Source organism: Hypanus sabinus, chromosome 22, assembly GCF_030144855.1.
Source record: "Hypanus sabinus isolate sHypSab1 chromosome 22, sHypSab1.hap1, whole genome shotgun sequence".
Taxonomy (NCBI): Eukaryota; Metazoa; Chordata; class Chondrichthyes; order Myliobatiformes; family Dasyatidae; genus Hypanus; species Hypanus sabinus.
The window spans coordinates 22536245-22555293 of NC_082727.1; the positions used below are offsets into that span (position 1 = coordinate 22536245).

Here is a 19049-nt window from a genome sequence, read left to right on the forward strand (position 1 = left end):
GGTGGCACAGCAGCATGGTGATTAGCACAATGCTATCCTTGACAAAGTCATATAGCTCCTACAGCAATCGCCAGTCTGTTGGAGGAACTCAAAAGGGATGGATGAGTAATTTGACCTGAAACATAAACAATTCTTTCCCACTTTCACAGGTGAGTTCCATGGCAGAGTATTAATTACTTGAGATTTTCATGTCTAGCAGCTCATACCTCTTAAAAGTATTCAGCCCCCCCCCCCGGAAGTTTTTGTGTTTTGTTTTGAATCACAGTGGACTTAATTTGGCTTTTTTGACACTGATCAGCAGAAAAAGATGTCAAAGTGGAACGTATCTCTACAAAGTGATCTAAATTACTAATATAAAACAAAATAATTGATTGCAGCAGTTGGACCTTAACAGATAAAATTGAAACACCTTGACTGCATACAGATCTCCATTTAACTGACTTCTAAAAGCAATTGGCTGCACCGGTGATTTGGTTTGTCATATTAAAGGGTGGTGAATAAATAGGCAATCAATTATTGTGATCATTTTGTAGAGATGTTTTCACTTTGACACTTTTTCTGTTGATTAGTGTCAAAAAAACCAAATTAAATACACCTTGATTCAATGTCATAAAACATGAAAACTTCCAAGAGGGCGGTGAATACTTACGCACTTTTTATAATTATCATTCATCTTCCTGCTGCTTTCCTGATCAAACTACATTACAGTCGGCCCTCCTTATCCACGGGTTTTGCATGTGCGTATTCAACCAACTGCGAATCAGGGAAAACCCGTAAGTTCTCTAGCACTCATTTGAGCTTTGTTCATCTTGTTCAGTCGCTACTTTTTTTCTCTGAAAAAATGGCTCCTAAAAAGCAATTAAGTGGTCAAAGCAATTCCTCAAAGGCTAAGAGTAAAGTGATTAAGAGTAAAACTCTGAGCATTGTTCGCCTCGCATTTCATTCGTTCACTACTTGTGTTATGAGTGAGAGGAGGGAGTTTAAAAGCTAGTAAGGGATGGCTGTCTAGCTTAGTAAAGTGCTACAGCCTCAAGAACTTAAAAGATCACAGGAGAATCTGGATCGGCTCATGCCGAGGCGGCATCAGCAATCCAGGAAGAGCTACGATGGTTGCGTTTGTACTGAACATGTACAGACTTCTTTCTTGTCACTTCCCTAAATACAGTAACAATTATTTACATTGTATTAGGTATTATACATAGTTTAGAAATGATTTAAAGTATATGGGAGGATGTGCATAGGTTATATGCAAATACACAATTTTATATAAGGGATTGAGCATCTGCGTATAGTATATCTGCTGTGTTAGTGGGTTGAATCATGCTCTGAAGCAGATCAGATAACTGGTATGGATTGTGTTGTGGATAGCCTGATTTATTCATGTAGTTTTAGGTCACAGCTTTCTGGCTTGTGAAGAAAACAATGGATGAAGGTTACAGTATATCATGTTTACACAGTTCCAAATCGATCTCATTTTGCTCAATGGTACTGTTACCCCACAATAAACAGCTCATAAAACATGAAGCAAGTGAGGGCTGCAATGACTAAGAAAATTTTGTTCTTTCACCACTTCTGGCAGTTAGGTCCAAGCTCCGCCACCTTTTTCAGTAGACGATTAAGTGCTCCACCTACTGTGCATTGTGTGGTGTTATTTTCCAAGTGTTTAGCAAGAAGTGGAAGCTTCTCAGCAAAATGATGGTGGGTTTGCTTACGCGTTTGACCGGATGTTTTGAGACTTGGGATTGGAATTCAATGTTGGGGACATCACAGAACTGCTTTTTCTATGTTGGTGTATAGCAATGCACCAAGACCAACTGAAACATTGCTGAAATCTGGTATGATCATGGACAACAGTGTTGGCTTAGTCTGTAGGACAATTCCAAAAATAGCAGCAAGGAGCACTTCGGCAGGAAAGAAAGTTGCCCATGTATTTCTATTCCTCGGATCAACTCTCTGCAACCATGTGCCTTCAATGCCAAGTCTGTAATGAGTCTGAGATCCAGGAACTAATAAATCTAGTCTAGGTTTAGTTGAACTAGACTGAGGGTTAATATTCCAATACCCTCATCCCTTAAGAACTGTACTCCTTTATGCCACCGCTTTAAGTCAAAATTTACAATAATGTAAGCATTTTCTACAGTTATTTCTATTGTAAACAAATACTTACTGCAATTAATAGGAAGGAAATTAAATGGTGGTCTTGCCATCATCCACAGGCTATGCATGAATTAAAGCAATTCTTTCTTGTAAGTATCAAAACCTATTACACAATTATAAAACAATGATTTAAGTTCTCCAAAAGACTGATTTTAATGCTAATGAACACTAGTCTTCACATAATCATCAGATGTTTACAATGAACAAAAAAAATCATACCTGGTCCTCCATGAATAAACTGAAAAGCAGCAAAATTTCATCTTTAAAAATATATTGTATTAGTGAGTGATTAAATACATTGATAATGTGATTACAAATTAACAAGGTGAAAGTGTTAAGCATTTTTGAGTTGGCATCTGAACAATGCTTCATTTGGCAGATCATGATGAAAATACCATTTTTCCATCCCATTCCAGCTGCTCTTCATATTTGATGGAGGCTGGCATAGACTTTATAAAGACCAATTCTGCCTCCTGGTACTAGGCCCAAAGTGTGAGAATTGCACCATAAGAGTTCAGGTATTGGATGAACACTGCTGCAGCAGAAGTGCATGGCAGGTGTCACATACACGCACAGGTCTTGGAGAGGAAGGAAGAGGAAGCTCATTATCAGAGCAGGCGTTGCAGAAGATTTCCCCACAGTTTCTGCAGTGATGCTAAAAAGATAAAAAATGCGTTGTTAGTGTTGCGTAATTGTCCTATATCACTGTTAATGTTAAGCCATTCCAGAATGCAGAGCACAAAGCTAATGAACAATGATGGACTGACGTCAATTTGTGATGGAAAAGGGCAAAATTAGGGTTCAAGCCATCATAAAGGACAAATAGAAGAGCAACACCATAAATAAATGTCAAAATAAGAATGAAGACCAAGTTGCTGGCAGTGATGAACTGATAACCTGGCAACAGCAGAAACTGAGTTGATACAGCTTTGGATTTGTATGCAGTGTTTGGATGATGCATTTTCATTCAGGCTTTGTTCTCCGCTTCTCTCTGCCAGTGTCACTAATGTTCTCCAACATTCTGGGTAATAATGTTCAAGATCTTGTGACAAGTAGTACTACTTGACTTTAACCTCGAACTTCCTTGCTCTCATTTCATGATTTGCACTCGCAGTAATACATGTTATATACCTTCCTTGTACTGATAGAGAACTCCTTTCCACACAGTTTACAGCAGGCAGCATCTCTGTCTTTCAGCCACACCAAACCCTGGAGACAAAAGCACAATGGTTAACAAATCATTATTCCAAGTATCAGCATTTTGCCTTAAGAGAAGTTTCAGCCTATCTCATATTTAGTTGCCTCAATCAGAAATTCTTAGTTGAACTGTTGAGGATGAAGCACATTAAGTGATAGTGTTGAAGGAATTTGTTCTCTGATTACCACCTCAAAGGAGGAAGGAAGGAAGAAAAGGAATAAAAATGCAGACTATTCAGAAACTGGAGATAGGAAGAGACTTGGAAGTACTAGTGCAGGATTCTCTAAAGGTTAAGTTGGTAGTAAGAAAAGCAAATGCAATGTTAGCATTCTTTTCAAGGGGACTAGAATATAAAAGCAAGGACATCATGCTGAGGCTTTTATGCTCAGATGACATTTGGAGTATTGTGAGCAGTTTTAGGCCCAATATTTAAGAAAGGATGTGATGACATTTGATAAGGTCGAGATTTGAGAATGATCCTAGGAATGAAGGGGTTAATTTTCTTTTTGTTCTTAATGGATAAAATGGTGCTACAGCATAAAAGCCAGACTAACAGGCTCCAGGGACAGCTTCCACCAGGAAGATTAATTCATGTTGACACAATTATATTTCTATGTTATATTGACTCTCCTGTTCTACATACTATTATAAGTTACTATAAATTGCACATTTAGACAGAGACATAACAATTTTTACTCATCATGTATGTGAAGGATGTAAAAAATAAAGTCAATTCAATTCATCCTCGTCTGTTAGGGCATTATAGTGCACTAAGAATGACTCCAGGTGCAGTGTTTTGCAGAGTGGGAGATGGAATTCTGGGAGACCTCCAGCCTCTCAGATAAACATATCTGCGTCGGGTGCATCAAGCTGCAGCTCCTCGGAGAACGTGTTAAGGAACTGGAGCTGCAGCTTGATAGCTTCAGCTAACATGGGGGAATGAGAAGAAGGTCAAAGATAGGAGCTACAGGAAAGTAGGTTACAAGAGGCAAGTATTGGGTGACTTAGGAAACAGAAGGGAAATACACAGCCAGTGCTGAGTAATGCTGTGGCTGTTCCTCTAACAGTAAGTATAGCATTTTAGGTACTGTTGAGGGGGACAATTTATTAGGGGCGGGCAGTAACTGGTACCGAATCTAGTCCTGTGGCTCAGAAGACAGGTGAAGATATTCCATTGCCAGAGGAACAGATATGAGATTCTATGGATTCCCCTGGATGGTATGTTGCCTCCCAGTTGCCAGGGTTAGGGATGTCTCAGATCAAGTCTGTAGCATTGGTGCATATTGGTACCAATGACAGAAAAGGTAAGGAGGTCTTGAAGAGTGATTTTAGGCAGGTACGTAGAAAGCCGACTGTGGAGGCCCAGTGTAGTAATCTCTGGATTTCTGCCCGTGCCATGCACCAGTGAGGCCAAGAATAGGAAGCCTTGGCAGCTGTATTTGTGGCTGAGGAACTAGGGGGCTGAGGTTCAGATTTATGGATCATTGGGATCTCCACTGGGGAAGGTACTACCTGTACAAAAAGGGCAGGTTACACCTGAACCCGATGGGGACTAACATCATTAGGGGTAAATTTGCTAAAGTTGTACAAATTGGGGAGGGTTTAAACTAATTTGGCAGAAAGAAGGGAAATGGACTGGTAGTGCAGAAGATGAGGTAGTGTGTAGTGAGACTGCTAGCAAGGAGAGGCTAATAACAACAAAATTGCAGTCAAAAGGATAAGTTGCAATTTAAAAGGTGGACAGAAGTGAAAACGGTGAATATAGGACATAAGGTAGAAGAACTTGTAGCACAGTTACAGACTGGCATATATGATGTGAACATCACTGAATCGTGACTTAAGGAAGATTATAGCTAGGAACTTAACATCCAAGGATACACATTGTATTAAAAGGATAAGTAGGCAGGCTGAGAGGGTGGCATGACTGTTGGTAAAAATGAAATCAAGTCTTTAGAAAGAGGTGACAGAGGGTCAGGTGTTGAATCGTTGTGGGTAGAGCCAAGGAACTACAAGAGTAAAAAGACCTTTGGTGGATTATATACAGCTCCCCAAACAGTTGTAAGGATGTGCTCTACAAATTACAATAGAAGATAGAAAATGCATGCCAAAAGGGCAATGTTACAGTCCTGGGGGATTTCAATATGTGGTGGATCACAAGAGTGGGTATTTCTAGAATGCCTGCAAGATGGCTTTATAGAGTAGTTGGTGGTTTAGCCCACTAGGGGGTCAGTTATTCTGGATTGAGCAATGAATTGGAATTGATTAGGGGAAAGTGATCATAACATGATAGAATTTACCCGGCAATTTGAAAAGGAGAGCTCAAGTCCGATGTATTATTATTACAGTGGAGTGAAGGGAATTACACACAGAAGGCAACTAAAAACTCAAAGAAGGAAAAGATGGAATATGAAGGTAAGCTAACCAATAATATTAGAGAGGATACCAAATATTTCTCTGATACATAGTGCTGGAGAGGTAGTGATGAGGGACAAGGAAATGGCAGGTGTACTGACTAAGTATTTTGCATCAGTCCTCACTGTGGAAGACACCAGCAGTATGCAGGAAGTTCTATTCTGTTTGAGGGTAGAAGTGTATGAAGTTGCCATTACTAGGGAACAAGTTCTTGGAAACTGAAAGATCTTAAGGTAGATAAGTCACCTAGATCAGATGATATACACCCTACCATTCTGAAAAGTGGCTGAAGAGACTGGAGGCCTTAGTAATGATCTTTCACGAATCAATTGATTCTGGCGTGGTTCCAGAGATGTGAAAAATTGCAAATGTCACTCCACTTTTCAAGAATGGAGAGAGGCAGAAGGAAGGAAATTATATTCCAGTTAGTCTGACTTCACTGGTTGGGAAGATGTTGGAATCGATTGTTAAGGATGAGGTTTTGGGGGGTACTTGGAGGCACGTGATAAAATGGACCAGTCAGCATGGTTTCCTTAAGGGAAAATCTTGCCTGACAAATCAGTTGGAATTATTTGAGAAAATAACAAGTAGGTTACACAAAGTTGAATTGGTGGATATTCTGTACTTGGACTTTCAGAAGGACTCAGACAAGGTATCACACATGAATTTGCTTAGCACTGGCTGATTGGCAGGAGGCAAAACTTGGGCATAAAAGGAACCTTTTATAATTGGTTGCCGATGACTAGTGGTGTTCTGCAGGATTGATATTGGGACCATACTTTTTACGTTGTATATCAATGATTTGGATGATGGAACTGATGGCTTTGTGGCCAAGTTTGTAGATGATACAAGGATAGGTGGAGGGGTTAGGTAGTGTTAAGTAAGCAAGGAGGCTACAGAAGACTTGGGCAGATTAGGAGAATCTGGAATCAAGTCTTGTGAAACTTCTCTAAACTCTCTCCAATGTCAGCACATCCTTTTCTAGATAAGGGGCCCAAAACTGCTCACAATACCCAAGTGGTGAGAGGGGCAAGTTCAAAGGAGATATGCAGGTCAAGATTAATTTATTACACAGAGAGTGTAGGGTGGTGGTGAAGGCAAATATGATAAAGGCATTTAGGAGGCACATGAGTGATATAGACATTGTGTAGGCAGAAGGGATTAGTTTACTTTCGCATTTTGATTACTAGTTTAATTAGTTTGGCAAAACTGTGAGCCATAAGGCCTGTCCATGTGCTACTCTGTTCTATACGCAAGGACTACTTTATAAAGCAGCACATCATAACCACCAACCAAAATGATGACATACACTTGTATTTTTTATAAATTACCTGCAAGGCCTTGTTAGCTTCTTTAATGGTCTCGATTTTGAGCTTCGACCTATGTGAAAAGATTGAATTCCAAAGTAAATACTACAAATCGATCATACCCAGATAAATTATTAAATACAACCCACAGCACCATCGCAGCCCTCCCACTACTGCTCCCTCCAACTACAACATGCACACATCACCTGCCTACAATGAAAGCTGTTGATGGGTCTGGGGGTAGGTAGTGGGGACAAGTGTACCAATGATCCAACAGCAAGATTAATGAGATGAACAGGGTGATTTACTCGCTGAGTTTGTAGCCCAGCTCCTGCAGTGCCTGCTCCTGGTCACTGCAAATCCTCTGAAGCTGTCCATTCTCTTCTTGTAATCCAAGGAATTCCTAGGAAGCACACAATGAACAAATAGATCAGGCTGAAATGACTCTGGGATGTTATTTATCTGTCACATCTACACAAAAATGTTTTTTATTGGCTACAGAACATCTGCACCATCTAGTTCCCACTCTCTTTGAGAACACAAGAAAGTATGAAGAACCTGATAAGGGCACTCCTTCACACAGGGTGATAATGGAGAATGGACTTATGAACGTCACACACTGGCCTTCAGTCACACTCCATGCTGTTCCAGAATCCACACCAACATGGTAATGTTAAATACATTAATGAGAGAAACTGGTAATGCTGGAGGTAGCAGTGATCCTTTAGGTAGCAGCTAGAACATGAACTATGACCCCATTCACTGCTGTGGCCATTAATTTGGTCTTGTTGGCCGTGGTTAGAGAACAATCAGAGGCTCTACAGCTGGCAGATCCTGAGGTTACACAGCAGTCGTGAACCCATATTAGCTTTAACTTCATCAATACCATCCTACTGTATAAATGTACAATTCAAAGTTTATTTGCAAGCAGCAATTTATTGTTCCACAAGTCGAAACTCATCTGTAAATTGTTTTCATTCCTAAACTTGAGGTGGTCTCAAAACGCAGGCATTCTCACAGAGATCCAACAGCAGGTGGTGGACAGGAGACAAGACACTGAGTGATGCAAGAAGCTGGGAGATGATAGGTGGAAATTACAAAGAGCTGAAGGAGATGGATTCTGACAGGAGAGGACATTGGAGCATGGAATAATGGGAAGGAGAACCAGTGGGAGGAATGTATGGTTTAACGATGGATAGGAAAATAGTCAAGGGAGGATAAAGTGAAGACCAGGTAACTATGGGAGTCACTGCATTTATAGAAGACTGGCAGATCCCTTTTCTGGTTCTAACTCATGGACTTTCCCAACAGCACAGTGGAGGTAACAGATGGGCTGGTACCTCCACTATAGCAATTAAGGATTGCCACAATAGCAATTAGGGTTGGGATTGCCAGTGAGCACCAGAAAAAGGAATAAGACAGAATCTGACCAGGAGCCAAAGGAAATCAGGGAGGACAGATCCTGGATCAGAGCAACAGCAAGGAAACCCAAGGTTAGAGGAATGTTAATAAGGAAGGAAAAGACGGAGCATGTGATAAAGCAATCCAGAGAGTAAGAACTAAGAGAATTTTATTAAGAGAATTCTGAAGGTACTTTAAGTAGTTAACAAAACAAGCGCTGGTCGTATAGCCAGTGAGTCTGTGGAATTAAAATAGAAATCAGTGAGAGCAGGTGAAATAAACAGGGAGGAGGAAAGTCAGCAACACTATGATCACGAGGCAATGGAAGAGAGAAACTAGACGAGTGCAGCAAATGGATCTCCAGGTCCTGATGAATTTCATCCCTAGTTTTAAAAGGAAGAGTGACAGAGATCATTGATGGATTGGTTTAATTATCCAATATTTCCTAGATTTGGAAAGGTTCCATTAGATCTGAAAATAACAAATGAAATATTCTAAAAGGGAGGGAGCCAGCAGGAAATTACAGGCCAATTTGCTCAACACCTGTCACAGGGAAAATGTTAGAAGCAATTATTAAAGACAAAGACATCATATTTGACCAATTTCTTGGAGAAGGTAATGTGATGTGGATAAAAATGAACAAAATGATGTATCATAAGATCCCAAATGAAAATTACTATGGAAAATAAAAGCTTATAGTGTGGGAGGCAAGAAAAAATATTAAAAGATTATTTTCATTTGTCAATACATGTGAAATGCGTCAAAGACCAAGACAGACTGAGATACACTGGGGGCAGCCCATGAGTGTTGCCATATTGGTGTGGATGATTACACCAATCTAACTGTCCAATGCTCAGATGCAATGAAAAACTTACTTGCAGCAGACTCACTGGCATGTCAATTGGAAGAGCATTAAGTATATAAACTGATACAAGAAAACACAATTAGAACACGAAAAGTCCACTGTAGCACAAAGTGGCCAGTGTTTCTATACTGCGACAAGCAGAGGGAGAGAGGAGAAAGAGCAGACAAAGAGTGGGAACAAGACAGTGACAAGGATGGGGTGGGGGAAGAGAGGGGAGGAGGGTGGCAGGTGGGTATTAAGAAGGAGTGATTGATAACACACAGAAAAAATAGAGGAATGAGGCAGGAAATGTAAATGAGAGAGCCACTGAGACGAGTCGGTGTGAGAGAGACAGAGAGAGATGGCTACGCAAAGGCAGGAGTACAGAGATGGACAGGAATAGGAAGAGTGGCACACAAAAATAGACGGGAAAAACGGAGAGAGATAGACAGATAGAAAATAAAAAGAAAGGACAAGGGTGAGGGCAAAAGAGGGAGAATATAGTTGTAAGTGATAAGGAGATGGAGAATGCAGGAGGGAGTGTGAGTTGAGGTTGAGTGGGGTACACAAGAGAGATTCCCAGAAGTTGTAACAATAAACTGAAATATCTAACAGTAAGAAAAATACTGGGAGACATGGATACACCAGCAATACATCAACTATAGACTAACCAACATATGCAAGACATAGCAATCAATAACATGAGAAAATGGCCCGGACAGAGGAATACTCTCATCTGTCAAAGCCCTGCTTTCAATCTCACACTCATCACTCACACTGCCGGATAACTCTTGACTTTGGGATACCAAAAATTCAGTGAAACCTGTGTTTCCGGTACCTTCTTCAGGGCGCTGAGTTGCTGGGTTTGCGCTCTCAGTTCTGAGATAGTGTTCCTCTCTCGTTTCAGGTCATTCTGTAACGCTCTTCTCCACTCCTTCTCAATCTTCAAATCAGTTTCCAGTTGGATCCTGTTAGTTCACAAATTATCCGTTCGCATCAAACAGACCTACACCGCATGAAACAATACAAGGGGGACCATGGGAGAGTGGCAGATAGCGCAACACCACTGCAGCTTGGGAGTTCAGAGTTCAATCCTGGCATCCTTTGTTAGGACTTTGTCCCTGTGGAATGCACAAGTTTTCTCTGGGTGGTCCCGAGCACAAAGACGTTCTGTAGGGTAACTGGTCATTGTAAATTGTCCCATGATTAGGCTGGGGTTAAATCGGTGTTGCTGGGCGGCATGACTCAAAGGGCTGGAAGGGCCTGTCCTGCATGCATCTCTAAATAAAATAAAATAAAACTAATATTTTAATTCTGTTCAGTTTAACCCTCGGAGGATTTTGGTTACACAGAACAAAGTTTGCATTCAAGGTGGTTAACTCCCAGGAAGCCACAAAATGTGGGAATAGTGATCCAAACAATTTACTTAAGTGTCTGACAAAAGACCCATCAAAGTGAATGCCTCTGATTTGATTTGATATGAACAGAGGAGGTTGTAATGAAACAGTCATTAAATGTGCACCATGAGGGGCTTTACAAAACATGTCACAAATTACCCTTCTCAAATAAATAAGGTCTTGACCATTCGGAGTTTTGAAAGTTCAGCTCAGAGTGTGGTTTGCTCCACACTCCCTGAATTTAATCTCCAATGGCAACAAGGCAGTCTCATGCATTGCAGGCTGAAGAGTAAAAGGTAGTACAATTCAATAACCACCAGCTTGTTTGTCTTGTTTAGAAAAGGTATTAAGCCTGGAAATTAATTTGTTTTACAGGTGAAACTCTTTTACATGAGACACCCTGTGGAAGGGTGAGATGGGGTAACAGAGTCCAGTTGTTACACTTGTTGGGAGGGTGTGAGAGAGAGGTGGGATGGGTTAACAGAGTCCAGTTGTTACACTTGTTGGGAGGGTGTGAGAGAGAGGGCGAGTGGGAGGGCGGGCGGGCGAGAGCTAGAGTGTGTGGAACAGGCAAAGAGAGAGAGCGAAGAATAGAGGTAGGAGGCAGACTGAGGGAAAGGCAGAGTGTAAAGCACAGCAATAATATGAACCATAACTAAAGTGGTGGTCATGATACAGGCAAAAGTTTAGTAATGACACTTTTAAGAAACAAGAAGAACAAGAGCAGAAGGGAGAGTGAGATGAAAAACAAGAAAAGGGATTCCAATATGTCTACTAGAAAGGCTAGAGAAGACACAGCAAAGTAGACAAATGGAAGGCAAAGCAACACCCACACAAAGTGCTGGAAGGGGACGGGCAGGTAAAGGGGATCATCTCCTACTGGTGCTCTTCCCCCTTCCCTTTCTTCCATGGCCTTCTGTCCTCTCAAATCAGATTTCCCCTTCTCCAGCCCTTCATCTCTTTCACCAATCAACTTCTCAGTTCTTCACCTCCTCTTCCAGTTTCGACTATCACCTACTACCTTGTCATCTTCCTCCCCCACCCCCCTTACTATGACTTCTCTTTTTTCCAGCCCTGATGAAAGGTCTTGGCCCAAAACGTCGACTGTTTGCTCGTTTCTACAGACGCTGTCTGCCTGCCGAGTTCCTCCAGCATCTTGTGCGTGCTGCTTTGGATTTCCAACATCTGCAGATTTTCTCTTGTTTGAAGTGGACAGACAACTAAGACAAGGTGCGATGTTAAAGAGAAGGTCCCTCTGAGACAGAGGGTCGACTGTGAGAAAAAAAAGTGTGTGGGGTGGGGTGGAAATGAGCGCGGGGGGGGGGAAGGAGAGACAGAAAATGGTAAACAGAAATGAGAAATGCGAGGGCAGCAAGACACAGGTAAAAATGGAAGGTGAAGGACCAGAGAAAAGGCTGAGAGAAGACAGTACAGGTTGGAGATCATGGCAATGTTTGAGAGGATTGTGTAGGAAGCACATTATTAAGTGCATTTATCTCAGAGTGCCGGATCTGAACGCCATTCTATTTTCTTTCTCCCCATACTTACAGTTGTTGCTCCTTCTGGTCACTTTCTCGCTGCAGTGTCTCCACCTTGCTGCCCAGTTCATGCCGGCACTCGTAACTTCCTTTCTCTGCCGTCTCCTGATCTCGTTCCGCTTGTTGCAATCTGGTGCAAGTTAAATCAACTCTGGATAAAGCCTAGGCTTTGACAGGGATGCAGGGTGGAAAATAGACCAAAAAAAAAGCAAATAACAGGATACAAACATCAGCAAATTAAACTGGAGGAAGGGAAGAAAGAGGAATGGATGCAAAGATGGAGGGAAAGGGATGGTGGAGAAATAAAAGACAGGTTGTGTGCTGGAAAAGGAAATATGATCAGATGAAAAACTCGGGAAGCAACATACAATCGTTGCAGACCAAATATCAAGCAGATAAATCAGCAACCAAAAAAAAACATTCTGCTGAGGGTTTTGAGGAGCTGGAATCTAAAACAACAAGCAAAACCAAATATTTCTACCTAGGTTTCTACCTGAGATGTATGCAAACCGGTATGGGGTCAAAGGGAAACGTATGACCCAAAGACGTGCATAGAAGAGCCAGAGAGTATAGCACAGAAACAGGTCCTTTGGCCCATCAGTCTGTACTGAATTGTTATTCTGCCTAGTCCCATCAGCCTGCACATGGAGTATAATTCTCCAGACTTATCTACATTTTTCTTAAAGGTTGAGATTGAACTTGCATTCAAGAGAAACTTGTGAGGGAGAGGCTTCAATTGATGGGACGCTCACACCAGTACTGGAAAGTGAAAGACCCACTCACTGGGAAGATCCTTACTTGGATGTAGCTGGGGCCAACGTCCTGAAAGCAAACAACTACCAAACAAAATGAGTTAGTGTGACTGGGCAGAAGGCCAAGTCAGAGGAGAGGGAAAAGGGACAGGGTAAGTTAATAAATGTTCTGTTAAAACCACTAACAGTACAGCTCATGTATTGCAGAGTGTAACAGGAAGAGATAGAGCCTAAAATGACGTCAGCAAAGAGACAAAGGAAGGGAAAGTGACGGGATTAGCATTAAAGGTTCTGCCTCTGAATTCACAGATCATTTGAAACCAATGACAATATAGAGATAAATGGTATTAACCATGGCTGGGAAATGAACCCTGCATCCCTGACACTCAACAAGGAGACAGAGTGTGATTAGAAACATTTCAGAACGAGGAATGATCTTGCCTCAGAAATTAAAATATGGATTGAGATATTAAATAATAAGTCCAGCAGAGACAGCCGCTTTTAGCTCCCCTTTCTCTACCAGCCATTAGAAAGAATAAACAAAGGCTAAAGCTCATATCAAAGGTAATATAATTCCAGAGGCAATTTTAATCCTAAATTTGTCGTATCAAATTGACAGAGGAAGTCATGACAACAGATCCATCAAAGGAATTCAAGTTAGCTTCCTACAATACACAGGCTATTTTGTCACATGTAATTATTGAGCTCACTACAAAGGAAGCTTTATGACTGAGTGGTCACAGCATGGGAGAACTTCTCATTCAGTTAGAGAGCAACCAACATTAGTCCAAAGGTAGGATCTTGAAATCAAATATAGTCATTTACAATGAAGTGAGAGGAGAGCTGGCTGAAGTGAACAGGAAAATTGCATTGAATAGCAGTGTCAGATAGCAGTAACACTTTGCATATTATTTGGGAGGGTGGATGGTTATACAGGAACAAAGTTACAGCAGCAACCAGTGGCACGTGATTGGCTCTGTTTCACAGAAGTTTGAAGCTAAGTTCAGGCAAGCAATAGACAGGTGACTTTGGGCTGGGCCAAAGACAGACGTTTCTACAACTGAGAGCTGGACTCCAGGGTGGCATGTTCCCTCACGGTTGCCAGGTCAAGGCTATCTCTGAGCGGGCAGAGGATCTTCCAAAACGGCAGGGTGAGCAGCCAGGGATTGTGGCCCATATGGTACCAATGATATACAGCAGGTACAAAGAGGGGCAAGATTCTGCAACGAAACCTAGGAAGTTAGAACATAGAGCATTACCATACAGGCCCAATGTTGTGCTTTAGGAGGAAAGCAGGGCAATCTCAGGATCATTTCCCATGCCACAGGCTAAGTGAGGCAAGAAATATGGAGACTGAATGTGTAGCTAAGAAGCTGGTACAAGAGGAAAGGCTTCAGGTACCTGGACTCTTGGACTCTTTTCCAGGGCAGGTTGGACCTGCACAAGGAGGTCAGATCACACCTAACTGGAGGAGGATCAATATCCTCACTGGGACGTTTGCTATTGCTGTTTGAGAGTGTTTAAACTAGCATGACAGGGGATTGGAACCACAGCAGCAGGTTAGCAGCTGGAGGAACTGAGGGAAAGTTAGAAGTTAGAACAAGCGGATGATGCAAAATTAGAGGGGCGTTGTTGATAGTGAAGAAGGTTATTGTAGATTATGAAGGATTTTGATCAGTTGGGGAAGTGGGTTGAGGATTGGCAAATAGATTTCAATGTAGATTAGCGTGAGGTGATGCTTTTTGGAAAGTCAAACCAGCGTAGGACTTAGACAGAGACTGGTAGGGCACTAGGGAGTGCAACGGAATAAAGGGACTTTAGGAGTACAAGTGTACAGAAAGCAACTTTACAGGTAAACATGGTTGTGAAAGAAGGAGAATAGCACAGCAGGGGCTTTATGTTGCAGTTGGCAAGGCCATACTCAATACTGTGTGCGTTTTTGGTCACCCCGTAATAGGAAAGGCATGGTTAAACTGGAAAAAGTGCAGGAAAATATTTTAAAGATGTTGCCAGGACAAGAGAGCTTCAGTTATAGGGAGAGGTTGGCCAGGTTGGGTCTTTATTCCTTGCAACATTGGAAAATGGGGATGGGTGTGGAGGCCTTTATGCGTGTTTAAAATTACAAGAGGCATAGGAAAGATGAATGGTATATAACAGTCTTTTCGACAGGGTAGGAAAGTCCAATGCTAGGGCAAATAGGTTTATGGTGAAAGGGGAGATTTAGGAGGGACCTAAAGGGCAACATTATCACTAAGAGGGTGACAAGTATGTATAGACCGAGCTGCCAGAGAAAGGGATTGAAACAGGTACTATCATCTAAGAAGCACTTGGACAGGTACATGGAGGGGTGGGGTTTAGAGGAATACATAGAACATAAAATAGTACAGCACATTACAGGCCCTTCGACCCACAATGTTGTGCCGACCCTCAAACCCTGCCTCCCATATAGCCCCCCCACCTTAAATTCCTCCATATGGGCTGAACGCTGGAAATTGGACTAGTTGGGTTGGCAGCATGGTTGGAGTTTCAGTCAGAAGGTGATGAGACCAGGCAGCCTGTTAGCTGATGGTTATCACCGGTGATGGTCCTCAGTGCTGGGGTACCCATCATTCCGGCCTGACAACTCCAGCTCTTACAGTTCCTGCTTCAGTTCACTGCTGCAGAAGTGCATGTGGAAGGCAGGGACTCGCACGCCAGAGTCCTGGCACAGTGACACAGAGAAATGACGAGACCGAGGTTGAGGGCATGTCCTCAGAATCGTTATTTATTTTTCTTTAGACATACAACATGGCGATAGGCCCTTCAGGCACAATGAGCCTGCACTGCCCAGTTACACCCACTTGACCAATTAACTGACTAACTCGTACATCTTTCCAATGTGGGAGGAAACTGGAGCACCACGTGGTCATAGGGAGAATGTACAAACACCTTACAGACAGCAGTCGAAATGGACCTGGGTCTCTGGCACTGTAAAGCAACTTGTCAAAGACCTTCTAAAAATCCAAGCAGCCAACATCAACCAATTCTCCTTTGTCTACCCTACCTGTTATTTCTTCAAAGAATTCCAACAGATTTGTCAGGCAAGATTTTCCTTTGAGGAAACCATGCTGACTATGGCCTATTTTATCACGTGCCTCCAAGTACCCTAGTACCTCATTCTTAATAATCAACTCCAACATCTTCCCAACCACTGAGGTCAAACTAACTGGCCTATAGATTCCTTTCTTCTATTTCTCTTCCTTTTTGAAGAGCGGAGTGACATTTTCAATTTTCCAATCTTTGGAAACCATTCCAGAATCTAGTGATTCTTGAAAGATCATTACTAATGTCTCCACAACCTCTTCAGCCACAGGTGTGTACACCATCTGGTCCTGGTGACTTATCTACCTTCAGACCTTTCAGTTTCCCAAGAACCTTCTCTCTAGTAATGGTAGCTTCATACACTTCATGACTGCTGACACCTGGAACTTCTGCCATACTGCTAGTGTCTTCCACAATGAAGACTAAGGCAAACTACTTAATCAGTTCATCTGGCATTTCCTTATCCCCCATTATTACCTGTCCAGCATCATTTTCCAACGGTCCAATATCCACTCTCACCCCTCTTTTACACTTCATATATCTGAAGAAACTTTTGGCATCTTTAATATTACTTGCTAGTTCACTTTCATATTCCGTCTTTACCTTCTTAATGACAATTTTAGTTGCCTTCTGTTGGCATTTTAAAACTTCCCAATCCTCTAACTTCCCTCTAGTTTTTGCTCTATTATATTCCCTCTCTTTGGCTTTTATGTTGGCTCTGACTTGTTAGCCATGGTTGTGTCATCTTGCCTTTGGAATACATCTTCCTCTTTAGGATGCATATATATCCCGTGCCTTCTGAATTGCTTCCAGATATTCCAGCTGTGGCTGCTTTGCCAGAGTTCTTTTCCAATCAATTCTGGCCAACTCCTCTCTCATGCCTCTCCATAATTCCCTTTACTTCACTGTAATATTAATACATCTGACCTGAGCTTCTCCCTCTCAAATTTTAGGATGAATTTGATCATATTATGATCATTTTCCCCTAACGGCTCTTTTACCTTAAGCTCTCTAATCAATTCCGGTTCATTTCACAACACCCAATTCAGAACTGCTGATCCCCTTGTGGGCTCGACCATGAGCTGCTCAAAAAAGCCATCTGGTAGGCACTCTAGAAACTCCCCCCGTTGGGATCTAGCACCAACCTGATTTTTCTAATCTACCTGCATATTGAAATCCTCCATGACTATTGTAACGTTGCCCTTTTGCCATGCATTTTCTATCTTCTGTTGCAATTTGTGGACGACCCTTACTACTGTTTGGGGGTCTCTATACAACTCCATCAGGGTCTTTTTACTCTCGCAATTCCTTAGCTCTATCCACAATTATTCAACACTTTCTGACCCAATGTCATCTCCTTCTAATAATTTGATTTGAATTTGCCAACAGAGCAACGTTGCCCCCCCCCCACCCCCGCCTGTCCTTTCCATAGAATGTGCATCCTTGGACATTAAGCTCCCAGCTATAATCTCTGAGCCATGATTTCATTTTGCCTACGACATCATACCCACCAATCTGCAACTGTGCTACAAGTTCATCTACCTTATTCCGTATATTGCGCACATTCAAAAACAACGCCTTTGGACCTGTATTCACCCTTTTCAGTTTTGTCTGCCTATATATTTATATCAATAATACTGCACTGCATTTAAGCCTACTGATGATACAAGATAGAAGAGCAAGTTGTGAAGAGCACATGTGATGTTGCAGGGATATTGAGAGCGTGCAAAAGATAGCAGATGGAAAATAATGTGAGCTTTAGTGGAAAGAATAGAAAAGATCATTGACATTGTGTGAAAATGTAGGTGTTCTGATAGCTCCAACTCACACATGAAGAACAAAAACAAAAGTAGTCAGGAAGGTAAATATAATGCTTGCCTTTATTGCAAAACAGAGTACAGGTATTGGCAAGTCCTGCAAAAACTGAATTTTACGTCAGTACAACTACTTCCAGAGTACTGAGCAGAGCTTTGATTAAGAGGCAGCACAGGGAAGCTTCACCAGATTGATTCCTGGGTTGAATTAAGCTTTCGGGTGAAAGATCAAGAAGGTTGGGCTGATACCCACTAAAGTTTCAAAGAATAAATGCTGAGTCATTGAGTCATACAGCACAGGTTGTTTTTGATTCACTCAGTAAATGCTGTGGAAATGTTCCTCCTGACAGCAGAAACTAGAACTACAGAGGGTCTCGTCCTGAATCATTGCCTGTTTATACCCTTCCTCAGATGCTGCCTCAACTGCTGAGCTCCTCAAGCAGTTTGTGGATGTTGCTCAAGGTTTCCAGCATCTGCAGAATCCCTTGTGACTACAGGGAGTATAGTTTTGTAAAAAAGGGATTGGCATGATAAGGAAGATTGTAAACCTTTACAATTGCATCGCCAGAGAGCAGCAGGTGCAGAGGAATCAAGTACTATAAGGGAATAATTTATATGGGAATCAGTTGTACAAGCAGGTTAGTCATAAGCTTACTGATTAATAGAACAGCTACCTACTGTTTTCATTTACGGTCTACTTAAGTATTTGAGTCTGATGCAACAAATTTCAACAAAGATTCAGACTAAAAGTTCCGTAATTTAATGACAATTAAAAGCAACTCTACTCTCTTTAAATATTCACAACTCACCAATGCTATTGATTCAGTAACAGTGGCAGGAGAGTCTGGTTGGAAGAAAGTTGCTCAATTTACCACCCAGCAACCCCCGACTTAACCCCAGCCTAATTACTGGACAATTTACAATTACCAATTAACCTACCAAGCAGCATGTCTTTTGACCGCGGGAGGAAACCCACGTGGTCACAGGGAGAACATACAAACTCCTTACAGACAGTGACAGGAATTGAGCCCAGGTCACTGGAACTGTAAAGCATTGTCCTAACCACTACACTACCATACCGCCCCAACCTATAAGTAATGGCAATGTGACTCCAACCTACACGTACATACGTAGATAAGGAAGAACAA

At 41.9% G+C, this 19049-nt stretch overlaps 1 protein-coding gene across 2 annotated transcripts in view; it reads right to left on the reverse strand.

The window, feature by feature from the left end:
- Positions 1 to 2285: 2285 nt before the first annotated feature.
- Positions 2286 to 19049, reverse strand: part of rufy2 (RUN and FYVE domain containing 2) — a 60763-nt gene continuing 43999 nt past the window's right edge. For both annotated transcript variants that reach the window (XM_059947292.1, XM_059947291.1), the window contains 6 exons: positions 12265 to 12384; positions 10158 to 10287; positions 7383 to 7477; positions 7099 to 7147; positions 3289 to 3366; positions 2286 to 2812 (listed from right to left, as the gene is read on the reverse strand). In XM_059947292.1, coding sequence (XP_059803275.1) covers positions 2672 to 2812; positions 3289 to 3366; positions 7099 to 7147; positions 7383 to 7477; positions 10158 to 10287; positions 12265 to 12384 — 613 coding nt within the window. In that variant the 3' untranslated portion in view covers positions 2286 to 2671. The remainder of the gene's footprint in view (positions 2813 to 3288; positions 3367 to 7098; positions 7148 to 7382; positions 7478 to 10157; positions 10288 to 12264; positions 12385 to 19049) is intronic.